The sequence below is a fragment of the Dipodomys spectabilis genome, unplaced genomic scaffold, assembly GCF_019054845.1.
Source record: "Dipodomys spectabilis isolate Male_0828 unplaced genomic scaffold, ASM1905484v1 ptg000197l, whole genome shotgun sequence".
NCBI lineage: Eukaryota > Metazoa > Chordata > Mammalia > Rodentia > Heteromyidae > Dipodomys > Dipodomys spectabilis.
Window position 1 is genome coordinate 10,183,951 of NW_024870874.1, and position 18,811 is coordinate 10,202,761.

The window sequence follows — 18,811 nt, forward strand, 5'->3', positions numbered from 1 at the left end:
ATGTGAATAAAAGTCTTCTCCCCAGAGTTTGTAAAAAAGAGTTGATGTATTACTTAGCCTACTCTTGCTGGGATTAAACTAAAAACCCACATCAGGGTGCTCATTTAAATTCTGGTTTTCTATAGATAGAAATGGTAGATGACCAGCATATAAATAAATAAATCAAAGACAGATGCTGACTTAGATTAAAAGCAGAAACTTACATTTAAGAACTGAAAACTGTAACTTACTTAGTCTGCCTACATTGGTGTTAATAATGATTTTAAATACATAGTTTCTCTAGAAACTTACAAACTTATAAGCTTATAAACTTATAAATGCCCAAGTTATTAAAGAACAGTATTTTAACATTATTTTTGCCTGTAATGTTGCTGTTGGTGGTAATTCTGTCTTAAAAAATAACTTCCTCTCATTCGTTCATTTCCAACTTCATTCTATAAAAACTTGCGATATTATTTTGCAATGCATTAATTTTTAATTCTTGACTATTATAATTAGGAAAAATAGTATTCATTAATCACGGTCAGGTTTCTTTTGTGAGAAATGACAATTCAAGCAGATGCCCTTAAACTTCAGTGCAATCAGCCAAGTGTCTGAAGACCTCACAAAATGCCTGTCAGGTGCTTAAAACCATGTTGATTAATGAACAAATGCCTGTTATCATCATTTAAATGAATGGTTTACTATTGATACTAACATTTAGGAAATATCATTTAAGAGTATATTCTGCAACAGAACATTATGATGAATTTACATTTATCATTTTGCTCATTTGAATATTTACTATCTTCAAAACTAATGCAATGAACTGAAAGGTGTATGTACAAAGAATTACCTGATTTTATCTTAGTCTGTCTTTTGATGATAATATTACAATACCACAGACTGGGAAAATTATAATGAAGATAAGTTTATTTTTGGCTCACAGTTGGAATCCTTTTTTTTTTTTTTTTATAGTGGTGCTTGGCTAGGCAGATGATCTACTACCTAAGCTATGTTCCCTGACCCTTCTTGCTTTAGTTATTTTAGAGATAAGGTCTCCCATTATTTTTCCCCAGCAGGCTTAGCCTGTGATCTTTCTATATACACATCCCCCATGGCCAGGACAAAAGGAGCATACCACTGTGCCTGGCCATTTGTTGAAATGGGGCCTTCAGAACTTTCTTATTAGGCTTGCCTAGAACTATGATCTTCCCACTCACATCTTCACAGCACCTCCCAATGGGAATGAGACCTGAACACATGTTTCAGAGAAGACAACTCATAATGAAATCAGAGCGGATATGTGTGATTTATGTGTGTGAATTCATTTATAGTATATCATGTGCTATATGCATATATGTGCATATGCATACAGAACAACTTTTGAAAAATCTCCATATTTTAGTTTATAAATGTAAAATGTTTATTGTAAAGATGATATGCAGTGTTGTTACAATTCTATCCTTCAAGCAGGTGTTTACTTTTTATTTATTTATTTTTGGTAGTATTGAGAATTGAGTTCAGGGTCCTCTACCACTTGAGCTATGCCAGCCAGTCCTTTTGCCTTTAGTTTATTTGGGGATGGGTTCTCAAGTTTGTCTGAGGGGTAGAATTGTTTATCCTGGCTTAAACACTGAACTGAAATGGTACCACATGGTACCACATAAATATATATATATATATATATATATATATATATATATATATATATATATTGGCTTTTGTATCAGTTAAAAATAAATTTATAGCAGTGATACTTAATGGATACTATGTTAAAAAATGAACTATATAATTTGTGGGTGGGGAAAACTGTAGGGAGGGGAGGGGAAAATAGCAAAGGGAGGGTGACACTACCCCAAAAGAAATGTTCTCTTCCCCTGACTTGCATAATAGTAACACCTCTGTGATCCTACTGTCTTTGCTTACTGCATAGCTGGGGTTACAGGTGTGCCTATTATCATTTCTGGAGGGTGGAAACATTCCACCTTGTTTTGTGCAGCTTTTTGAGATATATGGTGGGCTGTTGGTATCACAGCCACAGCAGTGCATAAGAGCGCAGAATGTCTTGCTCCTGTCCAACTGTAAGTGAGCACTCATTTACTAACCTTCCCTCATCCTAGTCATTACTTCTTTAATCAGTGAACCAGCTGAGCAAGAAATATGTTCAGACATAGCACATTTTTAATCCTTTTTACATTCCCTTTGTATGATAAAGATGGATCTTTGCTTACTGGACTTATGAGTTAAGGCAAAACTTCAGGCAAGTTTCCTGAATTTCTACTCAGGCACCTTTTTAATTTAAAAATTGTCTATCCCTAGATTTTGGAATTATCACCATCATTGGTTATGTTGAATATCAAAAAACAGGAAAAGTTGACTTGCCTAAATGTTTTGAAATCCTTGAAAGAAGACAGGGTGTTTGCTGTTTATTTAACTAGAAAGCAAGACTTTAGTGTTAGGCAGAAGGAAGAGAGAAAAATGGTTTGGGACTCCAGTCAACGAATGGTTGAAGAAAATAACACATCACAAATAGTAACTCCCTTACCAGGTGATTTGTGAATAAAATGTAATAATGGTAAAAATGAGGGAGGTGGGAAGTGAATGTCCACAAAATAATTCTGTTAATGCATTTTGTTACAGAAAACGTACTCCTTGGGGGAAGACAAATGATACTTACTTTCTTACTTAGGGTAGAGTAACAAAATAAGTTTTCACTAGTACAAGCTTGTTACATGTTTGCCATTTTTAGCATTTCTATTAGCAAGTTTCTTTTATTTGTCTGTCTTAAAGGCTGTGACAAATTCTAAATATAAAATGCCCTCAAATATGCCAGCTAGGTAAAACTGACTTGTCTGCTAAAAAGACAGACTTTGCTCCCTTCAGAAGAAAATTTGACTTGCATTTGTCTTATGTGATTTATGCATTGTGGGTTTAAAATGAAATACAGTGTTTTTCCCTCCCATATATTAAAATGTGGCTTCAAATTTGGAAGAAACAGCAATTTTCTGTTACCAAGGAAACCAACATCAGTATCTGAAGCAAAAAAGTTACAGTATTGCCCTCAAGTGGTTATCCTTAGTATTACATGAAGGGCCTGAACTGACCAAAGAGACAGACAGACCACACACACACACACACACACACACACACACACACACACACACACACACACACACACGAAAAAAGAAGAAAGGAACAAATGATTAAACAGCAACACTGTAATATTCTGTTTCCATTGTAATATATTTTAAGGAGTTATTTGATCATTTGTAATTGTTGGAAGAAGATTATACTGCTAAACAGACATTCTGAATGATAATAATTTTTCAGTGCAATTTCACTTGCTGATGCCAGAAAATTATTTGGGATGATTGCAGCATTTATCCATGGTTGGATGTTCTTTTTCCATTTAAGAAAACGTTTCAGCACACAAAGGTTTTAAAGTTATTGTAAAGCTAGTAATGACATTTTAGACTCATGATATAAGATGGTATTACTTTTATCCCTGTACATTTGTATTGCTTCTTTTGATTTCATTCTGAACCTCAGATCTATTGGTAATACCAATTCCTGTGAATTATATAAATGGTCTAACAATGTGGAATAGAAATCAAGATCTATCGCTCATTTCTCTGAGTGCTGCCTAGGCAGACAGAGCAGGGCTCTTTCCCAGATTCTGCTTGCACACACAGTGCCCTCTTCTGCACTGCCTCACTGGAAAGCCGTATTTCACTACTTGCTTAGTTGTACCTCTGCAGCATCTGCAGGTGAGTTCCTCCTACAGGATGTGGCCATTCTCTGAACTCCCTGCTGACTCTTACTCCATCCTCTGTCTCTTACAATTGTCCTCTCTCTCCCCAAGCCTGTGAAGCCAGTTCTTCAAGCTCCATAAAGTAGGTCTTTACATTTTTCCGAAATGGACTGAAAACAGGAAATGGAAGTTCTAGTGTCTGTATATGTACTCACAATATGTCTCCTCCTTAATATCAACTTTCCCAGGCTTGGAATCTGCTTGCCTAAATTCCAGTAGTTCAAGGCCCCTTAGCTCCTTTGAAAAGAAAGACTATTTCAAACAGATGTGTGAGTATAAAATTCTAGTAGAATAATTTCTACCAGATTTCTTCCCAGGTATATTTGAAAAGAGTGAGAATGTAGCCATATGCTTGATTGCTGGTTCAGCTACATGAAGAATAAGTAGTCAAGTCCTAGAGTCAAATCATTATCTCTACTCAGGAGGCACAGAAGAAAACATTATGCTAAGGAAATATATTTCAGCTTCATGCTTTCAAGGGGCTACTGTTAAAGGAAAAAAAATGTGATTTAAAATCTGAATAGGACAATGATGACTCCTTTCAGGCTGAGCAATAAGCAAATATTCCATTACATTTGTACTCTAAGGAGAGAAAAATAAATCACTGATGTGAGGCTATAGTATTGGATATTCAAGACCCAAAAGAAAACCCTCAAGGTACCACCACCTTAGAAGCTTAGGAATTAGATGTATGGTACCAAAGAGATGGGCATATCAGGAGGCTGGAAAAGATTTGTGTTTGTTTGTTTGATCTTTTCAAACTGCTATGCTAATGAAAAGATTTTTGTGACAGGGTCGAACTTAAACATCAAACAGGAAAGTATTTAAATTAGAAAGGAATAGTGTCTTCCTTGATGGTTTTGTTCCTAGAATAGAAGGATTTTTCAAATGGAGGAATGTCCTTTACTAATGAAGGTATAGAGACAAGATGATTCCTCACAATAAGTTGGTGAAAAATTAATGCATTTAACCTACATTGTCTGCCATGTATATAACGTTTTGTTTGCTTTTAAAATTTGATCTCGGAGCCAAAAAGAAGGGAAAGCAATATTGAGTATTTCAGTGACCATTCAAAATTAATCCAGCTCAGTTGTATTCTAAAACTGTTTATAGGATATATAATATGTGTTTGGCAATGTACAGAGAGGCCCAGAGAAATAATAGTTTTTTAAATGCAATGGAACTCATCCATGTGAGACATACATATTTATAACTAATACAGGGTGGAATTCAGTAGGCCATTCTGAGTTGCTAGGATAGTAAAGAGTAGGAGAGACGTGTTCTTGATGTGGAAAGTGAGGTTGATTTTACAGAATGGATGCCAGCCATTCTGAACTGGAAGATAAATGGGCTGATTTGGAAGATGGGGAAGACATAAACCACACAAGGAGAAGCATACATTACAGTCTCGGCACTATGGGCTTCTTCATTCAGCTAAAATGTGGATGTGGATGGAAGCTGGAGAATTGTAGTGTGGCCTGAGGACAGGTGTACCAGGGCATACTAGGATCTGAACCTGGAATGTCCAAAGTCTTGTGTGTTGAAGGCTTGGCCTCAGCAAAGCAGGGTTCTAGGATGGTTGGATGGTGAGGCCTGCAACCTTATCAATGGATTGATTCACTGATGAATTAATGGCTGAATGGACTATGGGGACTGTGGATACTATAGAAGGAGGGTGGAGGTGGAGAAGTGTAGGTCATTAAGTGGGCATCCCCATGAAGACTGAATTGTATCTCTAGCTTCTCCTCCCTACTATCTCCTTCTCTCCTTCTCTTCCCCCCTCCCATTATTCATACCTTTCTTCACAACTTTCATGAGGAGAAGAGCTTTGTGTGACCCACCACATGCTTCTACCATAGTGTTCTGCCTCCCCACAGCCCAGAAGCCAAGTAACCACAGAGAAACCTCCAAAACCATGAATCACAATAGGCCTTTCCTCCCCTTGTATTGTTTAGGACTGGTGTTCTGTCATAGTCAAGCTAAAGGAATTAAGAAACATCCTTTAAGCTGATTTTCTCATGTATTTGGAGACCAGGAAGGAGAACAGAACGGGGGGGGGGGGGGGGAGGAATGTGAGGTCGTGTGGAGTGGTTGAGAGCAGACATGGTATCTTAAGAATCAAAGCCCACTTGAATTTTATGGAACATTAAATACAAATTGCTTGTCATTTTATACTTCTGAACATATTCTTAGGGGTGGTCCCATTTGAAACTTTTAAGGAATTTAAGATAGAGTGATATGTTCATACCCATTCTAGGTGAGGAAATGAAGAGCTATGATCTAGCAAAGGTGCCAACACTCATGAAAAACAGCAAGGAATCAAACTCAGATTTCCAGGGAATAGAGTCTGTCTTATTACTCCTGGATAACTTGCAGTGCCAAGCAATCATGTGCATTTCCTCAGGTGGAGAGATGACACAGAACTCCGTGGCTGAGGCTTGCTCTCTACATTCATGTTTGTTCTTCACCTTATCACATGCTTACCAAATCAATTGGGGGAAAAAATTGCTTGAAAACACTTCTGGTAAAAGTAAGTGTGGGTCTATTTCCCAACATTTGTGGGACAATTGCAAAACCTAGAGGTATTCTTCCCTGACATTTCTTTGCAAATGTCTGAGTTTTGGCTTTCATTCAGTTAAACCAAGGCATTACAGTTAAACCAAGATATCTGTAAGTTAGATGTCTTGAAATTCCAGTTTGTTTTCCCATATGCAAATAAAAAGGTTTTGGTTATATGACATAAGACTGGATGAGCAATAAGGCTTTTTATTAGTTGAACAATATTTAAGAGCTTTATTGATACTTGTTGAGTTCTCACATAAAGCAATGCATTTTGTAGCAAAACGGTAAAAGAACTATTTTTTGTTTGTTTATTTGTTTTTGTTTTTAATGCTATTTTGTCCTTGAGTACTGGGATTTCTGTGCTTCATGAGTAGCATTAGTGCATGACTCAAATTGAAATTTGTAAAGATGCTTCAGGAACAATGGAAAAAGAAATGGTCAGTTTTAGGGAATTCTGAATGAGTTCTCAGTGCACAGGAAAGCACTGATTTGAGGTACAGAAGACTAGCATTCTGGGTACCTACATACTTAATCATGAGCTTTTAAATTATTTATTATAGTTACATGCTCATTTCATATATCATATAAAGCAACAAATTTTGTTTAGTTTAGCAGCATAACTGAGATGAAAGAGTTATCCGAAAACAGTAGGGGGATGTAATAAATGTAGTGTTGATCCATTAGAGGAGCTCATACATTAAGCTAATTATCCCATCATTTTCTCTATTATTGTAGAAAGAGAACCCATTATTTCTTATAATGAATGCATTTTCCTCTTATTTCTATTTGACCATAAGACTTAACAAGACCTAAGTTAGATAACCTGCATAAAATACCCAGAAATCTTTTCCATTTTTTCCTCTCTTATTTTGCTGAGAGTATTTGTAGAAAAGTGAACCAAGGATCTTTCAGCCAAATACAGAATATCTGTGAGGATTTATACTGCCTGTCTCAAATATTACCAATTTCAATGTCATTTTCTAGATATGGCCATTAATAATATGGAAAGCTTTCAAATCTTCTTTTATTGAAGCCTTAAAAAAGGCTTGTGTTTTAACTTTAATGGAAAAAGTTGTGACCTGTTCGAACAATGGCATTCACATAAAGAAAATGAGTGGGCATATACACAGAGAATTCAATAGTAAAATCTTTACAACTTTTGCTTTTGCTCTTTTCTGTAAATGCTCTTGGCTACTTTATACACCCCTGAGAGATTCCAGAGGGGGTAATAAGAAAACCTTCCAGTTCTCTGAAAAGATTTCCTATAATGCAATCAAGGTACCACCATTCAAAGAAAATAGTTAATTCTTTATCCTACCCATAGCTTTTTGTAGCACTGTAGCCTGCTTCTGATCAATTCTTTCATGTTCTTGTGGTAGAATTCACAATTTTCCTCTGAGAAACTGCTTAAGTCACATAGAATCTGAATTTCCAAGTTTAACACACATAGTTTAAAGCATAAGATTATTCAGAAGTATGAACAAATAAAATTAATGTCACTGGAAGCATGAAAGTTACTTCAATATTGAATTTTTGATCTAATGCCAAGGAACAAGTAAAATGAATCCTAATTTAAGTTCAGCTAGTTCAGTTTTTCTGTGGTATATCCTAAAGCAAGCCAATTTTCAATGAAGTAAAACAAATGATGAGAATATTTGTATTCTGAAATCATTTGATTTAACAAGGACTTTTTTTCTTGATCTAGGCAATTTCAGTTGCAAAACATCTTAGTATTTCCAAAAGGTAATTAAGGCTCCAGCAATTCTCAAAGTTTTGAGCTGATATTTTAGCTGTGTGGTTGTAAAGGCATGTGCTTGAGAGTTAGGACAGTTCCAAATGTATTTTCCATAGCAGTAAAAACATGGATGATTCATTCTTCTTTCATTTGGAGTCTGTCCACGTTGCTAAGCGTGGTGCAGTCAGCAATATAAGGCCGGAGGGCAGGCGAGGCTCTGCAGCCAGGCTACAAGCTTCAATACCCGTGGCCTTTATCCCAGCTGTGGAAGCCTGGGCATGGAATGTGAGTGTCCACTCCCAGCTTCTTCATCAACCAAACACAGAGAAGTGTCATCCTTGTTATCACAGCAAAGCTATGAAAGCAAACAGAACAGTTTGGTGAAAGGAAGGTTTTCATGTTTTAAGGGGGGAAAAAAGCTTTTTATGCAAAATAGACAGGTACAAATTCTGAGGTATTTGGATATTTTAGATAGAGAGTTCATGAGAGTTTTGGCAGGCAACAGACCCTTGGTTCATGCTCCTAATTCTAACTGCTCTGGAGGCTGAGATCTGAGGGTTGAAGACAGAACATTCATGAAACTCTTCTCTCCAAGAAACTACTAGAAAAGCTAAAAATGAAACTGTGGCTCAAGTGGTAGAGCACTAGTCTTTAGCAAAAAGAAGTTCAAGAACAGGGCCCAGGCCTTAAATTCAAGCACTTGACCAGTATACACACACACACACACACACACACACACACACACACACACACACACACACACACACACTTTTTTTTTCAAAAAGTTAGGAACAGATTGGTTAGAACACATAAAGAGATCCTGTTGAGTCCAAAGAAGTCAATAATAATATTCATTAAGAACAATTAGCTTAAATTCTAGGGGCATTAAAACTGAGGAGATTTGAATGTCCTCTCTAGTCCCCCTTAATTTGGACAAAGAACATAGAAAACTGGAGGCTATATATTTGGGTGCTCTACCAATGAGCCAAATTGACCCTTAAAGGGTATTTCCTTTTGAGCATTGACAGTGACCTGAGACCCTCATTGCCTAGCATCCAGTGCCCTGCTCTCAGCATTCAAGCATGATGTTTGCTGCTTCACCTTGCAAATGAATAAACACAAAGTCAAGGGTCAAACTATATTCACAGATAATGAAGAGATGAAGCAGAGGCACCATGCACATAGAGAACATTGGTAGTCTTTCAAGAGCTGAGAAATGGAGCCAGGGAAAAGTTGTTATCTTTTGTTCTGGTTCTTTCTAACACTTCTAACCAGTGAAGAAAAGGAATGTTCTTTTGGACTTTCATGAAACACAGTACACTATTTTTTGGAGGGGGAGGCTTTTAGAGGCAGAATCTTATTTTGTAGCCAACTCTATCTTTGAACTTGTGACCCTCTTGCTTCTCCTTCTTGAGTGCTGGGATTACAGGCATGCACCACCTTGCTCAATTATCAAAGTCCAAAGTCCAAAATTTTCAACTTTTTCCTCTGTCTTATATTAAAATTTTAACTCAAAAATCCTCCCAAACAGTGAAAATACATTATTACAACCCATTCAGAAAATGTATTTCATTTTTCTCTCATGGATGCAAGAAAGAAATACGGTTGAATCTATTCATGCTTGGATTGTACGTATGGGAAGTAATACTGAGAATTCCAGGTCTTCTACTCTGATGCAAGCTACGTCGCCAGCCCAATATGAGGTTTTACAATTATGGCATCCAGAAGGAATAATAATTTCTTTCATCCAGATCCTTGTATTTTCTGTATTTTCATAGGTAGGATGATTTATTCAAAGACATTTACTGCTTCTCCTGTGTTATGTAAGCACTGCAAACCCAAAGACAAATGAGATGTTTCCTGGCCTAAAAGATCTTAGAAGGAGACATGAATGTCATCACGTTTGACACAGAATGAGTGGCATGTGTTGGCACTGGGAGTGATTTATCTACTCACTTATGTGAGGATGGAGAGAAATGGTGAGGTGGAACTCAGGAGGGGAACAGGTGTCAAAGATGAAGAATCAGTAATTAGGGACTTGGAAGTACTTAAGATATCCGATCCACAGCCGTAGCTTTCCTTTAAGTTCGTCCTCAGCTCTCATGTCCTTTCATGGTTAATTGATAATTTTGGACCACCAAGTTATATGTCAATAAAGTGGCTCAAACGGATCAATGTCATAAAAGTGCAAATACCTTGCTGGTATTGTCTGAATTTTATGCAAGTACAAACATTGATGTTTTTTAGCTGCCTGATTTTACAACTAGGATCTTACAAGGTCGTTTTCTGTACAATTTACTTTGTATTAGATTTGGAGTTCATTGTACAGCAAAGTGGGGGAATTTACAGTGTCTATAATAGTGTCAGATTAAAAGTTTTGGATTTTGTTTTCAATCTCACTGTCAAGGCATTGCGCTCCTTAGGAATGTGTCCTTTCTCATTTCCTTAACCGAGACATTGATTGGAAGTGACTGTACAGAGAGGGAGATGGCTACTGAAAATGTGCGTTTGTGGCATGATTATTTTAAATCAACAGCCAAGGTGAACTTGCTCTGTCAAGGATTTGTGCTTGCATTAGGAAAACTCTTACGTGAAATGTGCTTTTCAGATGTTGCTGACTGTGGGTGGAATGAATACTAAATAAATTCTCCATTTAACATTATCTGATGAGATCACCAAGCCCACAGTGTCTTCTGTCACCATGCTCTATAGAAAATTGAGATGTACAGAATTCATCAGCACTGACCAAGAGAACCTGACCAGAACAGCATCGTTCAGTGTAACCAGACACATGTAGGTCTCCCACTTCGTGAAAGTGAAGTAGTTAAAGGAGATATAGCTGTGTATGTGTATTTGGTAGGCTTATTGGAAATTGATGATTCAATATAAATATGTAGAATGTGGTCTCTCTATATACATGTATATATATATACATATATGAATTTTACCCATCTATCAGAAATAGTAATATAATGCTATTTGCAGGGAAATAGATGGACCTAGAAAATAATAAGTGAAGTAAATCAGGCTCAAAGGGACAAAATGGCACATATTCCCTCTCCAATGTGGAACACAAACATACATAAACTTAGGGTTGTATAAATAATAGACAGAAACAAATTCATCAAAGGATGCTATAGCCTAATGGTGTAACTCCTCTAAACAGCTAAAGAGCCAGTTACTGGGAGCCAGAGTACCGGGAAGCTGACACTTGCTTTGTTTTGTTGGGGAGTGAGGGAAGAAGAGAAGGAGAAGAGGCACATAAATGGAGGGAGGAAGGATGAGTAAACAGACTTCATATTCAAAGAATATGCATAGGTAGCAAAGATAGGATAGGTAGGATGGGGAAGAATGGGGAGAAAAATGGAAAGAGAGACACTGATAATTTATACTCATATCTGACTTGTGGAACTGAAACCCCTTTGTACAACTACTTAAAATATGTATGTATATATTATATGTATATTTAAGAAATATAATTAATATTTTAGAAATATATAATGTATATTTATGAACTATATTTAATATATAATATATTAAAGAAATATATCATGTATATTTAAGAAAAATGCATATACCTACCTCTGTATTATTCTGGCATATGAAGCTTGCTTTCCACTCTACTCAATAAATAACTCTACATAATAGGAACTAATCCCACAGAACCAAATCTGAACCTGGGCTTTCTGCGTCCAGAGTGTCTGAGTTAGCATTGTGCTATGCACCTCAGGTTCCAAGGCTCAGACCACAGTGCTTTCCCCGGGGTAGAATTCTCACTGAAAGCTGAACAGAAAGAATGAACTGAGTAGCATATTTGTCAATGCTTGCTGTTCCTGTCAGAAATTTTAAAAACAGAAAACAACCATTTCCACATTCAGAGTAACATAAGGAATTAATTTACTCCTCTCTTCCACCATTGTAATCTGACTCCCAATCAGCTATGTCTAAATGTTAACACAGACAATTTCAACCCCATTGTTTTGTTTACCCTCAATATACAGGTAACATTAAAATGGGAAAATACAATTATATCTCTGATAATCTTCTTTAAAATCATACAGGAAGCAGAATAAAGTATGACGAGTTGCATTTATTTAAAGAAACACAATGTGGTTCTCTTTTGATTCAAGGGTGTTAAACTTTGTAGTGTTAGCATTCATTTATTTTCTTTTAATTATACAATTACTATATGCCTTTTCCTTAGTAACATGGAAAAACATCCCTACTGCCAAGTTCTGATGATCTGTTCTAGAGTCATAATGTGTAGTCTCATTAGGTTTCTGTTTCAGCTGGGATGTTTATGAAGTCAGTGTTTATTTTGGGGGAATTTTGTTTGCACATTTTAAAGATACAGTTACAATTTTCCTTAGACAACTTGCACCAATATTTACCCTTCATTATCATAGCAACAAAAGTTTTACACTTTGCCATCTTACGCAAATCTGATAAGATATAATCTGTTCTTCCAAAATAAATTAAAAGAACACCTGCTGTATGTTTTCTCACTAAATATTTTTTGTTCCTCATTTTTAAGAGTATGTTGATCTCAAGAAAGTCTGTGAATAAATGAGCTATGTTTTTATGCTTATTTAAAACATTGACTTGCACTCAAGTTAAAGTTCCTCAAAAGGTTCTTCTGTTTTGTGAGAGTTTGAGCAAATATAAATAGCTATTTATGATATATAACAGTGTTCATAAGAAAATGTAAGAAAATGGTATGGGCTTCATATCTTTAACTGCCTTTTCCTCTCCATCCACATGAAGTCTTAAATTTAAACATGAGAAACACACTCGATGCCCTTAGGTTCTTGTCTAGTTGAATAGATCCCTCAGGAAAAAATGCAATGAAGAAGCAACTTTCCAAAGCTATTTTGACTCTGATACATGCAGGAAATGGATAATGAAGAAAACAATATAAAAGAGAACACAAAGATTCAGAGAAGTGTAGCCAAATCCAATGTCCTCATTAATAGTGTTTTGTGCTCTGACCACATCCTTGTGAGTTCCACAGTGCTGGCCATGATTAGACATTTGAAATGAGAAAAATAAAGCAGCGCAAGCACTAATGACAAAGTAATTTATATCACAGCATATTTCAACCTGTCTCTTTCAGCTTGTAGTTTAAATATCCATAAGCCTTAGGTTATCTGACTTTTCCTGTATAAGGAGGGTTTGTTTTTTTTTAAATATATGTATCCTAAAAGATCCCTTTTTTCACACTTATCCAGGTTGACAATCATGAAGAGACAAAGACTGTTATTTCACCATGTGAACCATGTTCATTTTTTTCCGCAGCTGCAAACGTTTTTTGAGACATTCCTGAAGGCCAGTTCGCCACTGCAGGCATTTGATAATATGAAGGAGGCAATTAGCAAACTGCTGCTGGCAGCTGAAGCAGTCAGTGAAACCTCTAATCTGGGACCAAAGACCTTCCAAAGGTGAAAATCAATTTTACTTAACAATATTCTAAGCCGGGCGCTGGTGGCTCACGCCCGTAATCCTACCAACTCAGGAGGCTGAGATCTGAGGATTGCAGTTCAAAGCCAGCCCGAGCAGCAAAGTTCCTGCGACTCTTATCTCCAATTAACCACCAGAAAACAATATATATATATATATATATATATATATATATTAAAACATATTAACATGGGCTGGGAAGGTGGCTCAGTGGTAGAGCGCTTGCACACATAAGCACCACATAAGCAAAAAGAAAAAAGCCAGAAGTGGCGCTGTGGCTCAAGTGGTAGAGCGCTATCCTTGAGCTGAAGAGCTGAAGGACAGCGCCCAGGCCCAGAGTTCAGGCCCCACGACCGGACCCAAAAAAAACAAAAAACAAAACAAAACAAAAAGCAAAACATATTAACAAATAACTCAATTATCACAGGTTTTTGGAAAATTTTGTCTCTATGTAAATATGATCTTCTAAATATATAGCACCTAAGTTATAAATCCTAAGTCTAGAGCATGTAACACTTTCAGTGTCCAAATAATGGTGACAAGCAATACAAAAGTTTTCAGAGTTAATTTTTAGATTTAAATTTCCTTTCATGTTCAGCTAATGTGATCATAGGTACTGTTTTTGTTATGTATAATTTTACCTATACATAATAAATTTTGTTTTCAATTATATCAATGACTTCAAAACACAATGAAGGAAACGTAAACCTTTCTTAACCACATTCAATAACTTGTAGCCTCCTATCTCAGCTTATTTGCATATAATTTATTGCCTTTGTTCTAAGGAAGTGTTCCATCTTCTCTTTCAAAGAAAGAAGTGCCTTAATTTATTACACTCATTATTATACTTTATATGTCAAAAGGGGTCTATCATGTAACAGTAGAAGAGTTTTCTTCTCCACGTTTAAATTTTCCTAGACTAACTTCATTGATAGTTCAATATGTTAGAAATAGCTTATATAAATTTGTATTTTCTGTGAGCAATGAAACAGATTCCCAACCTAAGAACGAATTACAGGTTATTTTCAATTATCCAAGCTACCACTTTCTAAAAAAATCAGTACAGACATTGAAATTGAACTATGACAATTATCAACAATATAACAAATCATAGAATAATGTAGCAAAGAGAATGTATTTTCATGTTCCCTTGTGTTTTTCATTTCAGATGTAGATTATGTTTTCAGCTCTTAACTTTTGATATTGGTTACAGCAGTTTCAGGTACCCTACAGTTCTTCAGGTGAGTATGCCAGGGGTCTCTTGAGTAATGTGGAGGGGGGGAAGAAGGGGATGAGAGATAAAAAGAGGGAGAGAGAGAGAGAGAGAGAGAGAGACAGACAGACAGACAGACAGACAGACATTCACTTATTTTAAGCAATGGATAAACAGAAACCTTCACTAACACCATTAAAATCTTCTCTGCATTCTGGTGCAGGGGACTCATTAATATGTGAGGAATCTCTGGGTACCAATCTTTACTGCATGTACCATACAATGAACAGGAATTGTCTGTTGTTTAATCATTATGTATGCAGTAAATATGATACAAAGCAAAGCAGATATTAAGGGAGAAAAGCAATATAGTTAATAAATTTTCGATTATCCAGGGTGCTTAAATGGTCTTATGAGAAAGGTAACTGCTTTCTTTACATTGGAAACATTGCATTTTAAATTGGTTTATGCTTTAAGTTCTAAAAAGAAAATAGCTTGGTGCCAGGGTGTCTCATGCCTGTAACCCTAGCTCCTCAGGAGGTTGAGATCTAAGGATTGTGGTTTGAAACCAGCTGGGGCAGGAAAGTCCCCTTGAGACTCTTAACTCCAATTAACTACTCAAAAACCTGAAGTGGTGCTGTGGTTCAAGTGGTAGAGTGCTAGCATGGTAGGACACTTGCCTAGCATGCAAGGAGACTCTGGCTTCCATTCCCAGCCCTGCAAAAAATTTAAATATAAAATTTTGTTTATTTTAAATGATTTTCTAGTGAAACTTGAAGATATTTCTATACCTTTACATTCTCATTCTTCCTTGAATTATAAAAGTTGTTTTGGATCTCCTCTCTCAGTATGTTTTCTCCTATGATAATTTTCCATGCTCATGATATAATGAAGGAAATATTCAATTAGTACACAACAAGCTTTATTTGGATTCCTGAGTAGGAAGAAAAGTAGAGGGACACCATAAAGTTATGAGTAGTCAAAATTCAGCTTCAAATAACATGAGCCTTCAAATTGTAATACAGAGAAAGAAGTCATAGAAATTTAGTTCAACAGCTTTAATATTTATCTATAAATTTTCAGATTTATGATATGACCATTTTACTGGTCATTTATTCATTATTTTGCACACATAATAGTATTGTACTTTCACAAATGGATATTTGGACCAATATGTTTGCTATTATTCAAGAACAAATTATTCTATTGTAAATGTTGCCATGATAAACTAATATGATTCAGTATTAAGATTCATGCATTAAAGAATTGTATCTTTCAAGGAATATTCCTTCCATTTATAAAACTGTTGACCTCCAAAAAGACCACTAGATGTCAGTTCTGATCTACAATCCAACAGGAAATACACTATGTCTCAGAAGTAATACCACTGTATTTGATACCACTTGAACATAGTTGCTATGCTTTTTTATTCTTTCAAAGGTACATGAATATTTACATTTTCAAGATGGTGACAATATGAATTTTGAGGACCAATATATAGAAGAATTCCTTTTAAAAGATACTTTCAATTTTCTTTTCTCCAATGATTCTACGCCTCTCATATTTTCTGAGATATTTCAAAAACTTTATAGATCAGGTGTATTTAAGGTAAGTGTCTGTTTTTGAACTGAAAAATACCTCTTCAAGTCATTATGTGGAATGTTATTTTTATGGTTCAAACAATTTGATCATGTATTTGAAATTATTATTATTTTATATAATACCTCTTATTTTTTCTGACTTAAGGACCAACATTATTTTGAAAAATATATATTGAAAATGAAGTGAAGCAGTTCCTAGTTCTGAAAGAATGCTTTTGGATATTACAATTAACACATATTATACATTAAATGCTTTAAAAGAAATGTTAGAAGATTTTGAAGGTAGCATAGAATAATTGAGAGTGCTCAGGATTGACAACAGTTTATATGATATAATTACAGAAAGAATTTAAAGCACTCATAACTATTCACATGTTTGGCTAGATGCTGATATTTAGGATGTGGTGTTTTAGAAGCACAGTCTTCTTGATACATTAAAAAATATTCTAGAGCCAAGTACCAGTGGCTTATACCTGTAATCCTAACTACTCAGGAAGCTGAGATCTGAGGATCATGGTTCAAAGTCAGCCCTGGCAACAAAGTCCCTGAGACTCTTTTCTCCAATTAACTACCAAAAAATTAAAAAGAGGCAGAAATGTAGCTACGGCTCAAGGGTAGAGCTCTAGTCTTGAGCAAAAGATCGGGGACAATGTCAAGGCCCCAAGTTCAAGCCCCACACATACACACACAGACAATTGTAAAGATTAACAGCATCTTGTTCCTTGCATACTTTTTCTGTTTCAAAACCCATATTTGCAGAGTTTGGAAGAGTATAAAATGGTATTGATACTTTTACATCAATCACAGTCTTCTCTCTATAGAATATCCATCCTTCTCTCAGTAATGAGCTGGAAAAGAAATGAATGTAGCAGAGTATGGATTGGCAAGGTCTGCTTGCTAGAGTCAATGAAACTCCACAGCAGTTAACACCCCCACCTGGGTGGGTTCCTATGGAGACACACTCATTTAGAGCTCTCTCACCTGTAGATCCCTACAGGCCAGACGAAACCCACCTACTTTCCCAAACAGTCTGTCTTCCTGTGCTTACCTCCCTACCCTTTCTTCCAAAGCATTATTGAGCTATTTCACACAGGTGTACCTTGCAAATTGTGTTTTCTTGTAATCAGATAGAACTGTGACAAATTAAAATTCCTATGCTTCATGAAAAATTAATTAGCTTAGCTCTTTATAGAGTTCAAAAATAAAGTGGCTTATGAAGTGGAAAGACACTGGATAAAGATGATTTAACTTTTTTTTAACAATTATTTTTTTCTCTCCCCAACACAGGGTGAAAACTATCAAAAGGAATGTTTATCTTTTGAGGAAATTACCTCAGTTATGACGTTTGTAAAGGAACTTGAAAGTCTGGGACAATTCCAACTGGTAAAACAAGAATGTCATTTTTTACTCCTTTTGCTAACTGGATTTATAGTAGATCAGTGACTATCTGCTTTTGACTTCAACTAGACAAAGATATTTCTTTGCAAAATAGCAATCTTTTGTCTACTTTATTCTTCCTTTCAATGACAGAAGTAGTAAAATGAGAAAGGCCTTTATTCTTTAGGAGTTTGTCAACAATATGACATGTTGAAGGTAAAATTAAACATGTAATTCTTATAGCTTCCAGAATTGTACCGTTCTCAAGTGAGAAAATGTTGTCATTTTGTTCTAAAGAAGTTTGATTTTTATCTTTGGGACATTTACATGAAACCAATATTTTCTACTGCTTAAACCTTTTAACTTTGAGTAAAACAAAACATAAATGAACATAACAGGATTTTTTTGGGGGGGAGGGTCATGAGGCTTGAACTCTGGGCCTGGGTACTATCTCTCAGCTCTTCAGCTCAAGGCAAGTGCTCTACCACTTGAGCCACAGCACCACTTCCAGTTTTCTGGTGGTTTATTGGAGATAAGAGTCTTAGGGACTTGGCTGCCTGGTTGGCTTTGAACTGTGATCCTCAGATCTCAGCCTCCTTGGGAGCTAGGGTTACAGGTGTGAGCCACCAGTGCCCAGCTAACATAATAGGATTTTAAAAAATTGTGTGAATCTTAATTTGTTGTAACTCTAGCAAATAGCAAAGCAGAAAAAAATGTAATAACTATAAACAACTTTTACTATTTTGGACCTTTAAAGTGCATGTTTTGTCTTTTATGTATTTTCTGGAGTCCTGTTGACTTACTGCTCAGGATCAAAGGATAATTTATTACATGTGAAAGCCCATATGCATTTCCACTTATGCCCTTGGATAGAATATTTTTTTTTTACTTTTCACCTAATTTTTTTTAATAAAATGTGATTTAAAGTAGCATTTTAGGTTTATTAACAATTCATTGGGAATCTGATGTTTGATTCAAGCATTTATTTTACTTATTTTTAAAATCTATGTTTATTTCACTACTTTTATGAATTACAGCCAGTTTACTAAGTTAATTAAGGAATATTTGGCATT

At 35.7% G+C, this 18,811-nt stretch overlaps 1 protein-coding gene across 1 annotated transcript in view; it reads left to right on the forward strand.

The window, feature by feature from the left end:
- Positions 1–18,811, forward strand: part of Cped1 (cadherin like and PC-esterase domain containing 1) — a 240,246-nt gene that overhangs the window by 100,038 nt on the left and 121,397 nt on the right. Inside the window, exons 8-11 of the mRNA XM_042696039.1 lie at positions 13,386–13,528; positions 14,716–14,788; positions 16,201–16,368; positions 17,649–17,744. Coding sequence (XP_042551973.1) covers positions 13,386–13,528; positions 14,716–14,788; positions 16,201–16,368; positions 17,649–17,744 — 480 coding nt within the window. The remainder of the gene's footprint in view (positions 1–13,385; positions 13,529–14,715; positions 14,789–16,200; positions 16,369–17,648; positions 17,745–18,811) is intronic.